Here is a 17,634-nt window from a genome sequence, read left to right as displayed (position 1 = left end):
ACAAAAGGGAAAAAAAAACAAAAAAAAATTTTAAATAAATAAAACTTCTCACAGCTAGACTCAGTGGATCCTGGCTTTGACATCCAGGCCACAGAGCGATTCAGGCATTACAGAGGATTCTTCCCAAGATGGAACATAATGACAAAAAACACAGAAAACTTGGCAAGTTTCTGGGGACCTAGGGACTGAAAACAATCCATGCCTAGGAGACTTGGTATTTCTGGACTCAGTTCTACAAGTAACACCTGGATCCATTTCCCCATCAGTATAGATCCTGCCTGTCTCTCCCCACCTCAACCCCTCAGTTCCTTCACTGTAATGAATATATCATCCCAAGGCAACAGGTGCTTCAGAGGCAGTTCTCTTGCATGCTAGAATGGCAAACTCAGACAAAGGGGCAGTGAACGTCTACTTGGCAGTCACAGCTCCCAATATAATGCCCAGATAATCTACTTTAAAAAGATCACATACTTTACAAACTACAACTCCAGACTGTCACTCTCTTACAAAACTCACCCATGTAAAACCTTCCCGGTATCTATGAAATGAAGCTGAGATTTTTATATCAGCTTTTGTAGGCAAACATAATGGAAACAGGACCTCGCTCTCCCTGCTCCCAGATTACCAGTCCAAGACCTAACACCATTCTCCTAGATCCACTTCAGAAGCCAAGGAAGGCTGAACTCTCACCTAGAACAGGGTGGTGGTATTAAGTCACTGTACTGGATTCAGGCTCCATCAGCATTCAAATACAAATGGACAAAAGCTGGCAAAAACAAAAAGCTGTAAGTAACTACATATATATATATATATATATATATACATATATACATATATATATACACACATATATATATATTCAATAAATAATTTTTTAAAAATCTTAAGAAATGTGCTTAATTGACTGAGGCTTATGATGCTGGATTTCTATTTCTAAAGTTAAAACTCTGGTGGCTGGGAGGTGGATCAGTAGTGAATATGTGGGGCTCTGAGTTTGGTCTCCATCACTTATATGCCAGAGTAACATTTGTTTTCTTTCTCAGTAAGTCAATTAAAAAAATGTGGGTATCCTAAGATTATAATGTCTTAGGCCAGCAGGGCATACAATGCTGACAAGCTCTTCATGATTCATACTTTTTTTTTCTTTTTTTAACCAGAGCACTATTCAGCTCTGGCTTATGGTGGTGCGAGGGATTGAACCTGGGACTTCAAAGCCTCAGGCATGAGAGTCTGTTTGCATAACCATTATGCTTAATGTTGAGGGGCTGTCCTTTGCCAAACGCGTTCTTATTGGTCAATTGGCGATACAGCATCAGGCAGATGCTATTTGCCTACAAGAAACACATATAGCAGTCGATGAAGCTGCTTGATTAATCATCAGTGGATTCGATTTAATATGCTATAATCTCCATCCTAAACACGGCCGAGCCTTCTACGCCAAATCGTATCTTGCGGACGTTTACCATACGGCCTCTTCGACCTTCTATGACTCCATTACTATTGGAACTATTCAGCTCGTCAACATATATAAGCCTCCCAGTGCCTCATGGGATAATGAGGTCCTGCCTAGCCCGAATCACCCAGCCGTTTACGTTGGAGACTTTAATAGTCATCACCAAGACTGGGGATATTCCTCCACTCGTGCTGACGGCTCTATCTTAGCCGACTGGGCTTCAGCGAATGACCTCTCCCTATTATACGATCCCAAACAGCCAGGCTCTTTTCACAGTGCTAGATGGAATAAAGACTGTGCTAATCCAGCACCCGACCTGTGCTGGATTAGCACAGTCAATGGCCAAGCCTTTCCCGCTATGAGACAAGTTCTCAAGGTCTTCCTGCACAGTCATTACCACCCAGCTATCATCCACATTGGTCTCCAGCTCCCACTGATTCTGTGCTCCGAGAAACTGCTAAGATGGAACTTTCGGAAAGCAAACTGGCGTCTGTTCAGTGATCTTACCAACAAATCTATTCCTGCAATTCCAATTAACTCTATCCCCTCTGAAGATTCCTACAGGCGCTTCTGCCAAGCCATCTTCAAAGCAGCTTCCCAAGCCATTCCTCGTGGGAGACGTGCTAACTATACGCCTTGTCTTGATGCTGAATGCGAGCAACTACTAAAGCAGTATGATGAGTCGGGCAACCCAGATGTGGCCGACCATCTCATTGCCTCCCTGGATGCAGCACGCCAAGCCTGCTGGCAACAACTCACGGAAAGTCTGAACTTCACCCACTCAAGTAGGAAGTCCTGGAAGCTTCTTCATAGTCTGGGTGCCGGTAGCCAACCCCCTCCCGTCTCCCATCCTCCCGTATCTCCAAACTCAGTGGCCAGTCACCTAACTCAAGTTGGCCGTGCTAAGATCGACCCACTCTGGAAAAGAGAAATTTCCCATGAGTGGTCATCCCACTTCTGGTTATCTTGTCCATCTCCAAAACTCTCTCCCTTTACACTGTCTGAACTGGAAGACGCTTTGAAGAGGGTTAAACCGGGAACGGCTGCTGGCTATGATAACATCACCCCAGAACTCATTCTTAACTTGGGCCCTGTGGCAAAGAAGTGGCTCGCTTCATTCCTGTCCCACATCTTGGAATCCGAATCTATGCCCAAAATTTGGCGTCGTGCGAAGATAATAGCAGTTTTGAAACCAAAGAAAGACCCAACACTGGCCGCCAGCTATAGACCAATTTCTCTCCTCTCCATGTGTTACAAACTCCTTGAGAGGCTGCTTCTGTTACGTATTTCTCCTCTTACAGAGAAATTCCTATCACCCGCCCAAGCTGGTTTCCGCCCAGGAAGATCTACCTGCGAACAAGCCCTGGCCCTCTCAACTTACATTGAAAATGGATTCCAGAAGAATTTAAAGACGGGTGCTGTCTTTGTTGATCTCACAGCAGCCTATGACACGGTCTGGTCTCCTAGTCAAGATCTCAAGATGCCTGCCTCCATGGGTGGCCAACACTATATCGTTTCTTCTCCAAAACAGAAGATTCCAGGTGCATCTGGGTGACAAGTCTAGCAGATGGAGACTTGTCTCAAGTGGCCTCCCCCAGGGCTCTGTTCTGGCTCCTACGCTATTTAATATTTACATCAATGACCTCCCAGAAACTTCTTCAAGGAAGTTCATCTACGCCGATGACATCTGCTGTGCAACTCAGGCATCCAAGTTTGACATCCTCGAGGAAACACGAAAGACATGTCTCTGATATCTGATTACTGTAAAAAATGGTGACTAATCCCTAGCACAGCAAAAATGGTATCATCTGTTTTCCGTCTACACCATGCCTCGGCCTCGCGTGAGCTTAATGTGCAGCTTGACGATACGAGAATCCGGCATGAAGCCCAGCCAGTCTATCTTGGCGTTACTCTCGATCGCACTCTGTCATTTCACGAACATCTCATAAAAACTGCAGCAAAGGTGGGCGCGAGGAATAACATCATTGCAAGACTGGCCAGCTCCTCATGGGGCGCGAGCGCTTCCACACTACGATCATCAGATCATCATCTCTGGCATTATGCTATTCCACTGTAGAATACTGTGCCCCAGTATGGTTCCGTAGCCCCCATGTCCACTTGGTCGATTCCAAATTATATTCCTCCATGAGGATAATTTCTGGAACCATCCGTTCCACCCCGGTTCCATGGCTGCCAGTTCTTAGCAACATCGCCCCGCCAGATATTCGTCGGGATGCGGCATCATCTAAGTTCATTTCCCACGTCTACGCTCGACCGGACCTGCCAATATACACGGATATCTTCGCCCACCCTGTCCAACGCTTGACGTCTCGTCACCCAATCTGGTCCCCTATGCCTACACTGAACTTCTCTGTTCCAGACTCTTGGAAACAGAGTTGGCAGTCAGCTGAGGTAAAGAACAAACACCTCATCACAGACCCCTGCAAGCGTCAACCCAGCTTTGACCTAGCACGCGTTATGATTGGGCCCTCCTCAATCGCTATCCAACAGGCCATGGCCGGTGCACCGCTATGTTCCATCGCTGGGGAGCCAGAGACGACCCGAACTGCCCCTGCGGCTCCAGACAGACTATGACCCACATAGTCAACGACTGCCACCTCTCCAGATTCAAAGGAGGTCTCGAAACTTTACATCAGGCTCAACCTGACGCTGTTGACTGGCTACGGAAGAAGGGCAAACGCTAGAAGAAGAACCATTATGCTATCTACCCTCCACCCTATTCATACCTTTTTTTTTTTTTGCTTCAGAGCCTTAGGCATGAGAATCTCTTTGCATAACCATTATGCTACCTACCCCCCCCATGGTTCATAATTCTTTAAAGACACTAAGAAAGTAGAAATAAGATGCAAAATATACAAAGGTCACCAAAGAATTATCCTATGGAAAATTCTGGAACTGGGGCCAGGTGGTGGCACACCTGGTTGAGCGCACATGTTAAAATGTGCAAGGACCCAGGTTCAAGCCCCTGGTCCCCACCTGCAGGGATAAAGCTTCCCAAGTGGTGAAGCAAGGCTGCAGGTATTTATCTCCCCCTTCCTCTCAATTTCTGGCTACCTCTAATCTCATAAAGATAATAAATTTTTTAAATAAAAATATTATGGGGGCAGGGGTAGATACCATAATGGTTATGCCTAAGGCTCTGAAGTCACAAGTCCAATCCCCTGCACCCCCATAAGTTAGAGCTTATCAGTGCTATGGTTAAAAAAAATAAATAAATAATATTATGGCATGGTCACAACCTGGTCTTTTGAAGACTAGAGAGGAAGCATAAATGTCTTACCCATTAGATACTGGAAACAATCCCTGTGGAATTGAAGTGGGTGAATAGTCTGTTTCCTAAAATAAACTGGAGCAGGAAACATTGTGAAGACCCCAAAAGGAGGAGAAAAAGAACAGAGATGATACACCAATACTTATTAAAATCTTTATTCATTTTTTTTTCAGAACCAGAACTTAAAGAACACATTAGAAATTGAGGAGTGCATTTGTCTTGTTTTGTGTCTTACCAAGCACACCCTCCATTTGTGCAACAGTTCCGAGAGGAAGTCCTCGGCAGATCAGAAGAGGAGAAGGGAAACCTCTCTTTGGACAAAAAAATTACCTTCCAGCAAGTTTGTCCTTGCTCCCCCAACCATTTTGTATTTGCTTACACTTTGGTTCTTTAAAAGCCCGTGGCTATCTAGAACCAGATTAGAGGAATCAAAGGGAGAGCTGGTCTTCCCTGTATAAACAAGTTTCATGTAGCCAGGTGTGTCTGGCAAGTGCCTCATCTGAGCCTGCACTGCAGGGTTGCTCCTAGGTCTCTGCTGAATTGTTCTGTCACTTTGGGCCCACTCTCAGGGACTAAGGGAATCATACAAGTGTTTCTCAGTCAAAATAAATAGTTTTCTTTTGCTAGAATACATACACAACTACATACAAACATATACCTCCACTCCTGTTTCCACAAGCCCAAGCTTACAGGGTGAAGTGCGCAGGACAATGACAGATGCTATTTCACCACCAAAAGTCAGATCATCTACTGGACCTCTGAGAAGAGAGGCTACAGTAAAAAAAAAAAAAAAAGGCTTAAAAAATTTTTTTGTTAAAGATGGATCTCTATGAAGTAACATGTTGCCTTCAGGTGACATTGAAAAACTGCAGTGTAAAGGATTCATCTTTCCCAAAATAATATGCAAGGTTACACCTGAAGTCTTCCATTTCCTCCTTAAATTTCATTCGACACATTAATCCTGAGTGCAAACAGGGAAAGTGCCTTAATATATTACTGAACAATGCTCTGAGCAAATCAGAGCCTATTACTTTGTTCTGCACAGAAAATTATTTACAACTCACAATACAGCCTTATATTAAAGAATAATTTTAGAATGAAACTTCTATTCCCCTATTTCCCCAAACTTTGGAATAAACATATTTAAGAAGGAGGAGGACCGGAACAGGCAGGGAGTTCTGATTCTCCTGGGTTTTATGAAGATGTTTAAGAAGTAGGAGAAGGACTGGAACAGGCAGGGAGTTCTGATTCTCCTGGGTTTTATGAAGATGTTTCCATCTCGACTGTTAGTGGAGGCAGGAAAACCCAGCTTAGGGCAGAGCAAGAACCTTCCAACGATTTTTTGGATTCTAACAAATAAACCATACAGAGAACAGAGTTACAACCCTAAGAAAGGTTATCTACTCTTCCTTTTCTCCAAACTGGATTTAGTGTTTGACTTATTTAGGACTAAAAGTTTGTGGCTAGTTTCTTTCTCTCTTTTAACCAGAGCACTGCTCAACTCTGACTTATGGTGGTGTGGGGGTTTGAATCTGGGAACTTGGAATCTCAGGCATGAGAGTCTGTTTGCATAACCATTATGCTATCTCCCCCACCTAGTTTTCTCCAAGATTCACCCAGGTATCATCTTCTAGCTCAGTCCAATCCCACTGAGGTTTACACTCATATTCTCAGCTCCTTGTCACATCTCTGTCAGCATAGTTCTATCTCTAACCACTATGGATCTAAACAACTTTTAAGATCAAGAAGTTTCACATACAAGGGGAAATGCATGGAATTATACATTTTGGGCAATGTTTTGAAAAATGGGTGAGGTGTTTTCAAATCAGTTTTCTTACATTTTTCCTTAGCAGACAGCATTAGTAATAACTTTCCCTGTTTGAGAACAACTCTTGTTTGTTCCATTGTGGCCAAGCAGAGGTACCACATGTCCCACCTCCAAAAAAAAAAAAAAAAAGCCCCATGAGTCCATGAATCAGCTCAACTGACTGACATTTCCAGGGGAACAGTGCTGCCAGGAAATGTCCTTCCTCATACCTTCCTTCCACTCAGCCTTGGGGCATGCACTGGTCAGGGTGTGTTCATGCTTAGCTGTGAATCTACTGGACATACCGCCTATAAATGATTTTTTAAAAAAATATTTATTTAATTTATTTATTCCCTTTTGTTGCCCTTGTTGTTTTATTATTGTAGTTATTATTGTTGTTGTCGTTGTTGGATAGGACAGAGAGAAATGGAGAGAGAAGGGGAAGACAGAGAGGAGGAGAGAAAGATAGACACCTGCAGACCTGCTTCACCGCCTGTGAAGCGATTCCCCTACAGGTGGGGAGCCGGGGTTCAAACCGGGATCCTTATGCCGATCCTTGTGCTTTGCGCCACCTGCGCGTAACCCGCTGCGCTACAGCCCGACTCCCCTATAAATGATTTTTAACCTGGAATCAATGCCTTTTTTGTTGACACTTTTCAGTGTTTTGTACCAATATCTATCTTCTTAAATTCAACACCTTTTAAAAAATATAATTCAGTCCATCCTTGTATTCATTATATTTCAAAATGAATATAAAATACAATATCCTAACTTCATGCTATTTTGAAGTAGTCACAGCTGATTCAGTTCTGATGTTTTTTTTTAATCCCCTTTTGTTGCCCTTGTTGTTATTGTTGTAGTTATTGATGTTGTTGTTGTTGTTGGATAGGACAGAGAGAAATGGAGAAAGCAGGGGAAGACAGAGGGGGAGAGAAAGACAGATAACTGCAGACCTGCTTCACCGCCTGTGAAGCGACTCCCCTGCAAGTGGGGAGCCAGAGGGCTCGATCCGGGATCCTTCCGCCGGTCCTTGCACTTCACGCCATGTGCGTTTGACCCGCTGCGCTACCGCCTGACTTCCCAGTTCTGTTTTTTTTCTTTTTTGGCTGAGATGCCATTGATGGAACCTTAGGGCTCACACAGGTGAGGCATATACTCTACCACTGAGCCATATCTTTCAGCTTGTTATCTTCGGTGCAAGAAAATTGGGGCATAAATTTGAAGCAATTTTTGAATGGGTAGCTGCCTAAAACTGGTTTCCAAAGCTAGCATTAAATATGTTCAACTACACTGTTTAACTCTTAAGACTCTATTTGACAAATGCAGGCATCCAGAAAAGATGAAAGAAAAAGACACAGATGTTGAATGTAAAACATTAATTCCCCAATAAAGAAATAAGAAAAAAGAAAAAGAATAAGACACAGAGCTGAGTCACACAGACTGGGTGTCATCAACCAGGCCTGCACCTTCCCTCATTTTCTCCATGATCCAGAGTCCAGAACAAACCTATAGTTCAGTTACCTGCAAGTGAAACAGCCAAGAGAAATGGAAGGCTACTACTACATACGGGTTCAAAACACCAACAAAGTTATTCAACAAGGAAATCAGTGTTTGACATAAATCAGAATCTTAAGGCTCTTCCTGGTAACCTCCTTAATTTTAAGGCTCAGAAGGCTGAAAATTCTTGTTTCTAGTCCTCTGTGGGGCCTCTAGCACAAGACTAGTCCAGCCAACAGCAAGTTGTACACCAGCATTTACTGAGTTTGCTGGCTTCTCTCACAAGAAAGGCACAAGCAGGACAGCCATCTCATGGGAACAGTAGCTTCAATGACCAAAAGCCTTAAAGCAGAGGTGGACATTCATTTCACAAGAGAAATGAGGATGGCAGAGATCACAGGGTAACCTCTCATTCAGTATTATCTTTAATACCTTCAATAAGTTTGTTAATTTGCAAAGGATGTGTCTGCTTTAGGCAAAAGGGGGTGGGGATCTCTACAGGAGACTCATGCTTGGATTGTAACAATGATCTTGAGACAGTTTTTTTTTGTTGATCTGGGGCACAGCTGTCATAAAGCAGATTTCATATAGGTATAAATCATGTTTGCTTTAACTTGCTTTAGGAACTACAATGCAGGGGAAACTTTTCCACTCATTCAATCTTCTCTGATCCTGGTTCTACCAAATGGGCTTCTCTCCCTTCTCTTTCAAACAACTATCAAAAGCATGACCATCCAGTAAGTTAAAAACCCAGACATCTTTCCTGCACTTATCTTTCCAATTCTATCTTAAAAACATCTCCCCTCCAACAGAGCAGGCTGCTATTCTGGTTCCAGAGAAGGTTAGCTTTGACTGGCCGCCATTCCCGAGGAGGCAGCAAACTTTTCCATTTGACTAATCTTGTTTAAAAAGGGACTCAAAATATTGCAAAGGCATTTCAGAAAAATCTGCAGGTGTGGGGAAAGGATTGTTAGGTTGAACCCAAAGCACACTCCAGAACTAGTTCCAGAATTAGCCTATTCAAACACCTCAGGGTCCAGGGTCCTTTGGCATGAGAGTAAGACCAACTGACGTTGGTGCCCACTGGTGAAGAAGTCAGGAGGTGATCCAGCAAGAAGAGCTCTGTTGTCCGAAACCTGTGGTCTTTGCTTTAGCTCTGATTACAGAAAATATCAAGGAAATCCAAGGCCACTGTCCCCTCACCAGAACTCACTGCTGACATTTTGAGTCTATTTCATATCATTTAGAATCAATTGTGCTGTTTCTCTACCTTTGTAAAAAATAAGTTTCACTTGGTTTGTATTGCAAATTACAAGTGGGAGAGAGGCATCCTGTCTTCCACCAGCACAGTGTCCATTCCAAATTGGTCAGTGCACTGCTTCACGGTGGCCAGGATGCTCAGAAGCCGCTGGTCCATGGCATCCAGGTGGGGGTCGGAGAGCACTGGGAAGATGGGGTCAGGGGCCATGGCAGATTTTAAGGCAGACTTCAGCACACCATTCTTTAGGTAGTTCAGTCTGTTCCAAGTAGAAACTCGAATGCTGAAAGAAGGTTTAGGATAGGTTATATAAACCCTCTCATTAACAAATGGAACCTGCTTGGCAAACAAAAGTAATGATGATGTATGCCAGGGATGAACTCAGTGGTAGAGTACATTTGTGAGGCCCAGGGTTGGGTCCTCAGCACAAAAAAAAAGTAAATTGGAAAAAAAAAAATGGCCATAGGAGCAGTGGATTCATAGTGCAGGCACTGAGCCCCAGCTCAGTGGAGGCAAAATAAATAAATATAAATAAATAAATAAATAAAATATAAATAAATAAATAAAATAACCCTGGAGGCAAAATAAATAAATATATATGAAAAAAATATACCTATGTTCACTAAAGTGCCATATGTTATAGAAAAATGTGAAATCAAAAGAATGCTCAATATTCAGACACTGTCCAACACTCAGAAAAAGTTAAAAAAAACAATTGCTCTCCAATCCAAAAGAGCAGGCTATTCTGTGCCATAGAAGGCCAGCTTGATGGTGGCTCATCTACATAAAATACCAGGCAGCTACTAAAAAGAGTTCTGAGGGGCTGGGTGGTGGCACACCAAGTTGAGCACATACTTAATCCTGTGCAAAGGTCCTGGCATCCAGCCTCCAGTCACAGGGGTGAAACCTCAGAAGCAGTGCTGTAGGTGTGTGTGTGTCTCTCTCCCTATTCTCCTTTTCCATCTCAATTTCTCTGTCGTATCAAAGTAGATAAATCTTAAAAAAAAAAAAAAAAAAAAAAAACTCTGAAAATTCAGTGGCATGGGGAAATGCCCATGACAGGATGTTGGGGTTGGGGTAAAGACTTAAGAGAGAAAAAAACTGTTATCACCACAACATTAACAAGTTATCCTTAGCTATTGAAATATAATTTTAATCTTCCTTTTAAAAAACATGTATTTACTGGGGCCAGGCAGTGGCAGGCTCAGGAGAGCACACACATTACCACAGGCAAGGACCGATGTCAAAGCGCCTGATCCCTACCTGTGTACTTGTGAAGCTGTGCTGCAGAGATCTCTCTGTCTTCCCCTTCCCTCTCAATTTCTGTCTCTATTCAAAGTAAATGAATAATAATAAAAAATAAACATTAAAAACCTTTATTAAAGAGAGAGAATGATAAGTGGAGTACCATTCCATCACATGTGATGGCGGGGATGAAACTGAGAACTTCATGCTTGAGAGTCCAACATTTTATCCATCCTATCACCTCCTAGAATGCTTTAATTTTCTTATAATTCTATCACCTAAGGAGGATTTTTGCCTATCTTAGAAGAAAATCACTTGTTTCCCTGTAGGCAGTGTGGAAATTGTTACCTATGCAGAAAAGGAAAATTGGTCTCTAAATAAAGGAGGTACTAACTACAAAGGCAGTGGGGTTCTGCTTTCTGAAATATCCAACAAATGCGCAGGCAATACATCCAAAAATAAACAATCTAAATGTAAAAGTATCAGATTCAAATTCTTTCTCCATCTGCTTTTTGCTATTGGGTTGTCGGAAAAGTCACGACATATTCTTCTATGCAAAAATTCCTCATGACTTTCCTGGCAGAATTCCTTTATACAACATTTCTCTCCTTTCCCAGTAGAGGGTGCTGGAGGTACTCTGTTGGAGAAAGCAGCTCAGCAGGTGCTGCACTAACAGGTTCAGTGATGTACTGTGCTAGTACTAGTACAGATGAGCAACACGGGGGTGCACCTGGCTAAGTGCACACATTACAGTGCACAAGGATGCAGGTTCAAGTCCCTTATCCCACCTGCAGGGGGAAAGCTTCACAAGTGGTGAAGCAGGGCTGCAAGTGTCTCTCTCTTTCCCTATCTCCCCTTCTCCTCTCAATTTCTGTCTCTATCCAATAATAAATAAGTAAGGGACCAGGTTGTCGTGCACCTAGTTAAGTACACATGCATTACAGTGCTCAAGGACCCAGGTGCAAACCCCTGGTCCTCACTTGCAGGAGGAAAGCTTCATGAGTGGTGAAGCAGAGCTGCAGGTGTCTCTTCTCTATTTCCCCTTCTCTCTCAATTTCTGTCTTTATCCAATAATAAATGATTATTAAAAAATAAATATGAAAAAATACTGAAAAATAAAGTGATCAATTAAACAAACAAAAAGATGAGCAACACAAGAATATGAGTCTGTTGTGTGACTTACATGCAGCACTGATAGAGGGGGGCAAGGATGCTTCTCTCATCCAGTGAGGGGTTGCCAAAGCTGAAAGTCAAGCAGAAACATAACAAACTACGTGAATAATTCTTTTCTTTTCTTTTTCTTTTTTTCCTCCTTCAGGGTTATTGCTGGGCTCAGTGCCTGCACCATGAATCCACCGCTCCTGGAGGCCATTTCCCCCCCCCCCTTTTGTTGCCCTTGTTGTAGCTTCGTTGTGGTTATTATTATTGCCCTTGTTGACGCAATTCGTTGTTGGATAGGACAGAGAGAAATGGAGAGAGGAGGGGGAAGACAGAGAAGGGGAGAGAAAGATAGACACCTGCAGACCTGCTTCACCGCCTGTGAAGCAACTCCCCTGCAGGTGGGGAGCCGGGGGCTCGAACCGGGATCCTTACGCCGGTCCCTGCACTTTGCGCCACATGCGCTTAACCCACTGTGCCACCGCCCGACCCCCAATAATTCTTTTCTTAACATCAAAGAAACAGCACAATATTTCAGAAACTCAAATGTGATTGATTCTAGGTGATTTTATACCACCATGGCACTAATAAATTAAAAATAAAAGCAATGCACAATCCCTAATAGTTTGTACTTATCATACAAAACAATAAATCTACTTTCTTGAGAATATTTTCAAATTTATTCTTTTTTTCTCTCTCTTTTTGTCTAGCTGGGAAATGAACCCGGGTCACAGCAATTCTGAAAAAGTTATTTTTTCTTTTTTTTAATATTTATTTATTCCCTTTTGTTGCCCTTGCTGTTTTATTGTTGTAGTCATTATTGATGTCGTTGTTGTTGGATAGGACAGAGAGAAATGGAGAGAGGAGGGGAAGACACAGAGAGGGAGAGAAAGACACCTGCAGACCTGCTTCACTGCTTGTGACTCCCCTGCAGGTGGGGCGCAGGGAGCTCAAACCAGAATCTTTACACCAGTCCTGCTTTTGCGCCACCTGTGCTTAACCTGCTGCGCTACAGCCCGACTCCCTGGAAAATTTATTCTTAATGAGGGTGAGAGAAAGAACCAGAGCATTGCTCTGACATATTCGATGCTGGGGAAACACTGTTGCTTTAATACAGGAAGTCAGTTCTATCTGCTGTGCCACTTCCTGGTTTACCATATATGTCATTTAAAAGAGTCCTTCCTCCTATTAAGACATTGTCTTGTACTGAAGCATAATCATGGTAACCTGGCCAATGGGAGAACCTGAATTCCCCAAACCTAGAATGGTCTTAAGAGTGGTTACAGAAGTAAAGGCTCTTCGTATCAGGATCCCACAAACAAGCAGATAATCATGTGCAAAAAGAGGTTAAACATGTTCTACACCTAAACTTACCAGTCAGAAAAGATTTGGAGGGGCCCGGTGGTGGTGCACTTGGTTAAGTGCACACATTACAATGTGCAAGGGGCCCAGATTCAAGTCTGTGGTCCCCAACTGCAGGAGGAAAGCTTCAGGAGTGATAAAGCAGGGCTGCAGGTTTCTCTTTGTCTCTCTGTTGTCCCCTTCTCTAAATTTGTCTCTATCCAATAATATAAATATTTCAAAAAATGAAAAGATTTGCATTATCCTATTCTCTGCAAGAAAGTATATAGATACAATCAAACTGAAAAAATCTGCTCAGAGAGATTGAAAAAATGGATTCAAAGCAGAAGGGAAAATGACATCAACTGTCAATAAAGCTAGAAGAGAACAGGGTCTGAATTTTTTTTTAGAACATTTTATTTATTAATGAGAAAGGTAGAAGAGAGAGAAAGAACTAGACGTCATTCTGGTACATGTGCTGCCAGGGATCAAACTTAGGACCTCATGCTTGAGAGTCCAGTGCTTTATCCACTGTGTCACCTCCCAGACTACACATCTGAATTTTTTTTTTTTTCATTCTTTCAGGAAGCTCAATTCAATATGGAGGGCCCAGGAGCCATGAACACACAGCAAACCTGTTAACACCAATGGTGAAAGCAGTTAGTTCTATGTATGTGTTATCATACATACCTTCTCTAAACAAAGGACAGGAGTTAGTTCATCTGGTAGAGCACACACTATAACATGCATGAGGACCTGGACTCATTTGGCCCACACCATGTGGGAGCACTGTACATAACAGAAGAGCTTCATGAGTGGAGTGATGCTGTGGTGTCTCTCCTCTCCCTCTCTGTCTCTTATTTAAAAAAAGAGAGCATCTGCTGTGCGCAGTGGAACTGTGCAGGCACAAAGCCCTCATGCAAAAAAAAAAAAAAAAAAACAGCAAGAGGAGGGAAGAGGAAGAGAAAAGAAGATGGCTTTTATGACTTAGGATGAAGATTCTCAGGGTTAAACAGAGCTGGTCAGTGTCCACTCTACTCTGTTGCAAGAGGGCTGCGAGAAGGTGATGTGTGCTCTGCACAGTTGTCTCCACGCTCACAGGGCAGTGGCAGCACTGTGAGGAGATGCATCACTAACAAGTGCAGTCCAAGCACTCACATGTCAGCTTAGTCTCAGCAACCAGCACTAACACCAGTGACCTCAAATAGACAAACCTGGCCTTCAAAGGAGAAGCTTCTATTTAGTAAACACTTAAAAAGTATCTGTAGGGGCTAGAGCAGTGGTACACTGGGTTAAGCACACATTATAAGAAACACAAGGACCTGGGCAAAGATCTCAATTTGAGCCTCTGGCTCCCTACCTGCAGGGGGGTTGCTTCACAAGTGATGAAGCAGTGCTGCAGGTGTCTTTCTCTCCCCCACCTTTTCTCTCTGTTCTACCCAATAAAACAGAAATAATGGCCACCAGGAGCAGCAGATTCATAGTGCTGGCACTGAGCCCCAGCAATAACCCTAGAGGCCAAAAAACAAACAAACAAACAAACAAACAAAAAAATCCCTGTAAGTGTGGTACTAAGCTGGAGAGCAGGAACAAGACAGAAACCAAGTTCACATAGCTCAGGTTTTGGCTGGGGAGACAGCCCATGGGTAGTGTACCAGACATTCAAGCCAGAAAGGGTACAAATAAAATCCTCAACACTGTGACAACTGAGCAATATTCTACTCTCTTTAACGTACATAAACAAATCTTAAGAAAAATATAGGGGGGTGGGCAGTTAACTGGGTTAAGTGCATATGGCATGAAGGGCAAGGATCTGTACAAAGATCTTGGTTTGAGCCTCCAGCTCCCTACTTGCAGGGGGATCACTTCACAAGCGGTAAAGCAGGTCTGCAGGGTCTATCTTTCTCTCCCCATCTCTGTCTTCCCCTCCTCTCTCAATTTCTGTCCTATCCAACACAACAACAGCAGCAACAATGATGACAATGGAAAAAAATATGGCTGCCAGGAGCAGTGGATTCATAGTAAAAAAAAAAAGAAAGAAAGAAAAGAAACATATAGTCCAGGGATAATATATATACATACATTCTATTCAAAATTAATAAACTTGCCTCATTTGAGATCAAAATAATTGATCTTCATATACAATAAGCATGATAGCAAAAAGTCTGGTACCAGACCACCATGAAAGTTATAAAACACACCACACCTACGGGAAACTAATTTTTGACAAAGAGGCCAAAAATTTAGTGGAGAGAGGAGAATCTTTTCAACAAATGGTGTTGGGGAAAATTGCACTGAAAGGTGCAGACAAATAAAACTCAGCCACATATCACTGCAAAAGTCCAGTCCAAGTGAATAAAAGACATGGACATTAGACAAGAAACTACCAAATAAATATACAAAAGGAAACATTGACAGAACACTGCACAATCTATGCTTCGGACTTGAATACTCAAGGAAAACAAAAGAAAAATAAATCAATGGGACTACATAAAACTGAACAGCTGCACAGCAAAGAGAACCATTGCAACAGGAAGACACACTGCAGAATGGGAAATCTTTACACAACATACACAGATAAAGGGCTAGCAACCAAAATATACAGAGATCACCAAACTCTGCAACAAAAAGACAACCCCATTAAAAAAAACAGGGCAAGGGGGGCTGGGTGGTAGCACAGTGGGTTAAGTGCACATAGCACAAAGTGCAAAGACTGGCATAAGGATCCTGGTTCAACCCCCCCCACCCCCCCCCCCCCGCAGTGGGATCGATTTACAATCTGTGAAGCAAGAAGTGAAGCAATCTGTGAAGTCCACAGGTGTTTACCTTTCTCTCCCCTTGATTTCTCTCTGACCTAACCAACAACAACAGCAGTAATAACAACAATAACAACAAGGGCAACAAAATGGAAAAAAAATGGCCTCCAGGAGCAGTGGATTCATAGTGCAGACACCAAGCCCCAGCAATAACCTTGGAGGCAAAAAAAAAAAAAAACAGGGCAAAGGATATGGACAGAATCTTCACCAAAGAAGATATCCAGAGGGCCAACAGATAAATGAGAAAATGCTCAAATTCACTGATTATCAAGAGTAATTGTAAATAAAGAGAAGGATAAGATACCACTTTACATCTGTGAGAATGTCACACATTAATAAGAACAGAAACAACAAATGTTGGTGAGGATGTGGGTGGAAAGGAACCCTTCAATATCTGCTGGTGAGAATGTAAGTTGGCCCAATCCTTGTGGAAACTAGTCTGGAGATTCTTCAGAACACAAGAAATGGACCTACCCTATGGCCCAGTAATTTTTCTCCTACATATTTATCTAAATGAAACAAAGCACCTATCCAAAGATATGTGTATACCCTTGTTTTTGTTGTTGTTGGTTTGCTTGTTTGGTTTTTGCTTTTGTTTTTTGCCTCTAGGCTTATCACTGGGGCTCGGTGCCTACATTATGAATTCACTGTTTCTGGAGGCCTTTTTTTTTCTTCATTTTTTGGATAGAACAGAGAGAAACTGAGGGAGGAGGGGAAGATAGAAAGGGAGAAAGATAAGACACCTGCAGACCTGCTTCACCACTTGTGAAGTGATGCCCCCCGCCCCCCTGCAGGTGGGGAGCCAAGGGTTTGAATCAGGATCCTTGCTATATGAGTATACCGAATGCACCACCGGCCAGCCCCCTATATCCTTGTTCTTAACAGAACAATTCATAATATTCCAAACTTGGAAGCATACCAGAGTCCAATGACAAATGAACAGCCAAGAAAACTGTGGTACTATATATATACACATACATATACATACACACACACACACACACACACACACACACACACACACACACACACACACTTAAAGTAATTTCCTTTGCTTCATCTTGGATGGAACTTGAAGGAATCATGTTAAAAGAAATTAAGCGAAATAGAGAAAGATGAATACTGAAGGATCTGACTTATAGTAAACAAGGACAGAAAGGGAAAACACAAAGTGAAACCTGGACTGTGGTGTACTGCACCAGAGAAAAGGACTCTTAGGAAGGAGAGGAAGGGAACGGGTGGAGAGAATTTTGGGGTTCTGGTGCATAATCGTGGAAAGGACCAAAGTTGAGGGAGAGAGTGGTTTGCAGACACTTACCATGGCGAGATGAAGAATTGTATCCACATGTCAACAACCATATTGTAAACCATCAACCGCCCGGGGCAACAAAAAAAACTTTTAAAAGTAATCAAACAAGTCAGTATGTTCATTGAATGAAACTTTGGGTGGAATAAATGAAAAATAAATGTAGTTCATGTTCTAGTGAATACATTATTTCTCCAGATACTAAACATCATAGAGAAGAAAGACACAAGTGATCAAAAATTTAAGATCCTGGTGTCCAGTTATCTATGAATAGGATCAGAGCCCTAGCTCCGAGGAAAACTCCATGTTTCTGTGTTTTAAAGTTCTCTGAGGGCCAGGAGAAATTAGCACAAAAGTTTACAAGACAGATTCTCAAGCCTAAAGTACCAGAAGTCTGAGGTTCAATCCCCGGGACCACCATAAGCCAGAATTGAGCACTTCCCTGACAAAATTAATTACTT

General features: G+C 42.6%; 1 protein-coding gene across 2 annotated transcripts in view; it reads right to left on the bottom strand.

Annotated features, from left to right (window-relative positions):
* Positions 1-4,884: 4,884 nt before the first annotated feature.
* Positions 4,885-17,634, bottom strand: part of FAM20B (FAM20B glycosaminoglycan xylosylkinase) — a 54,999-nt gene continuing 42,249 nt past the window's right edge. For both annotated transcript variants that reach the window (XM_007536009.3, XM_060197744.1), the window contains exons 7-8: positions 11,736-11,795; positions 4,885-9,590 (exon numbers count right to left, since the gene is read on the bottom strand). In XM_007536009.3, the coding sequence (XP_007536071.1) occupies positions 9,359-9,590; positions 11,736-11,795 (292 nt within the window). In that variant the 3' untranslated portion in view covers positions 4,885-9,358. The remainder of the gene's footprint in view (positions 9,591-11,735; positions 11,796-17,634) is intronic.

This window comes from Erinaceus europaeus, chromosome 9, assembly GCF_950295315.1.
Source record: "Erinaceus europaeus chromosome 9, mEriEur2.1, whole genome shotgun sequence".
Lineage (NCBI taxonomy): Eukaryota > Metazoa > Chordata > Mammalia > Eulipotyphla > Erinaceidae > Erinaceus > Erinaceus europaeus.
The sequence above is the reverse complement of the archived record's forward strand: the minus strand, read 5'-3'. Positions and strand labels throughout refer to the sequence as shown.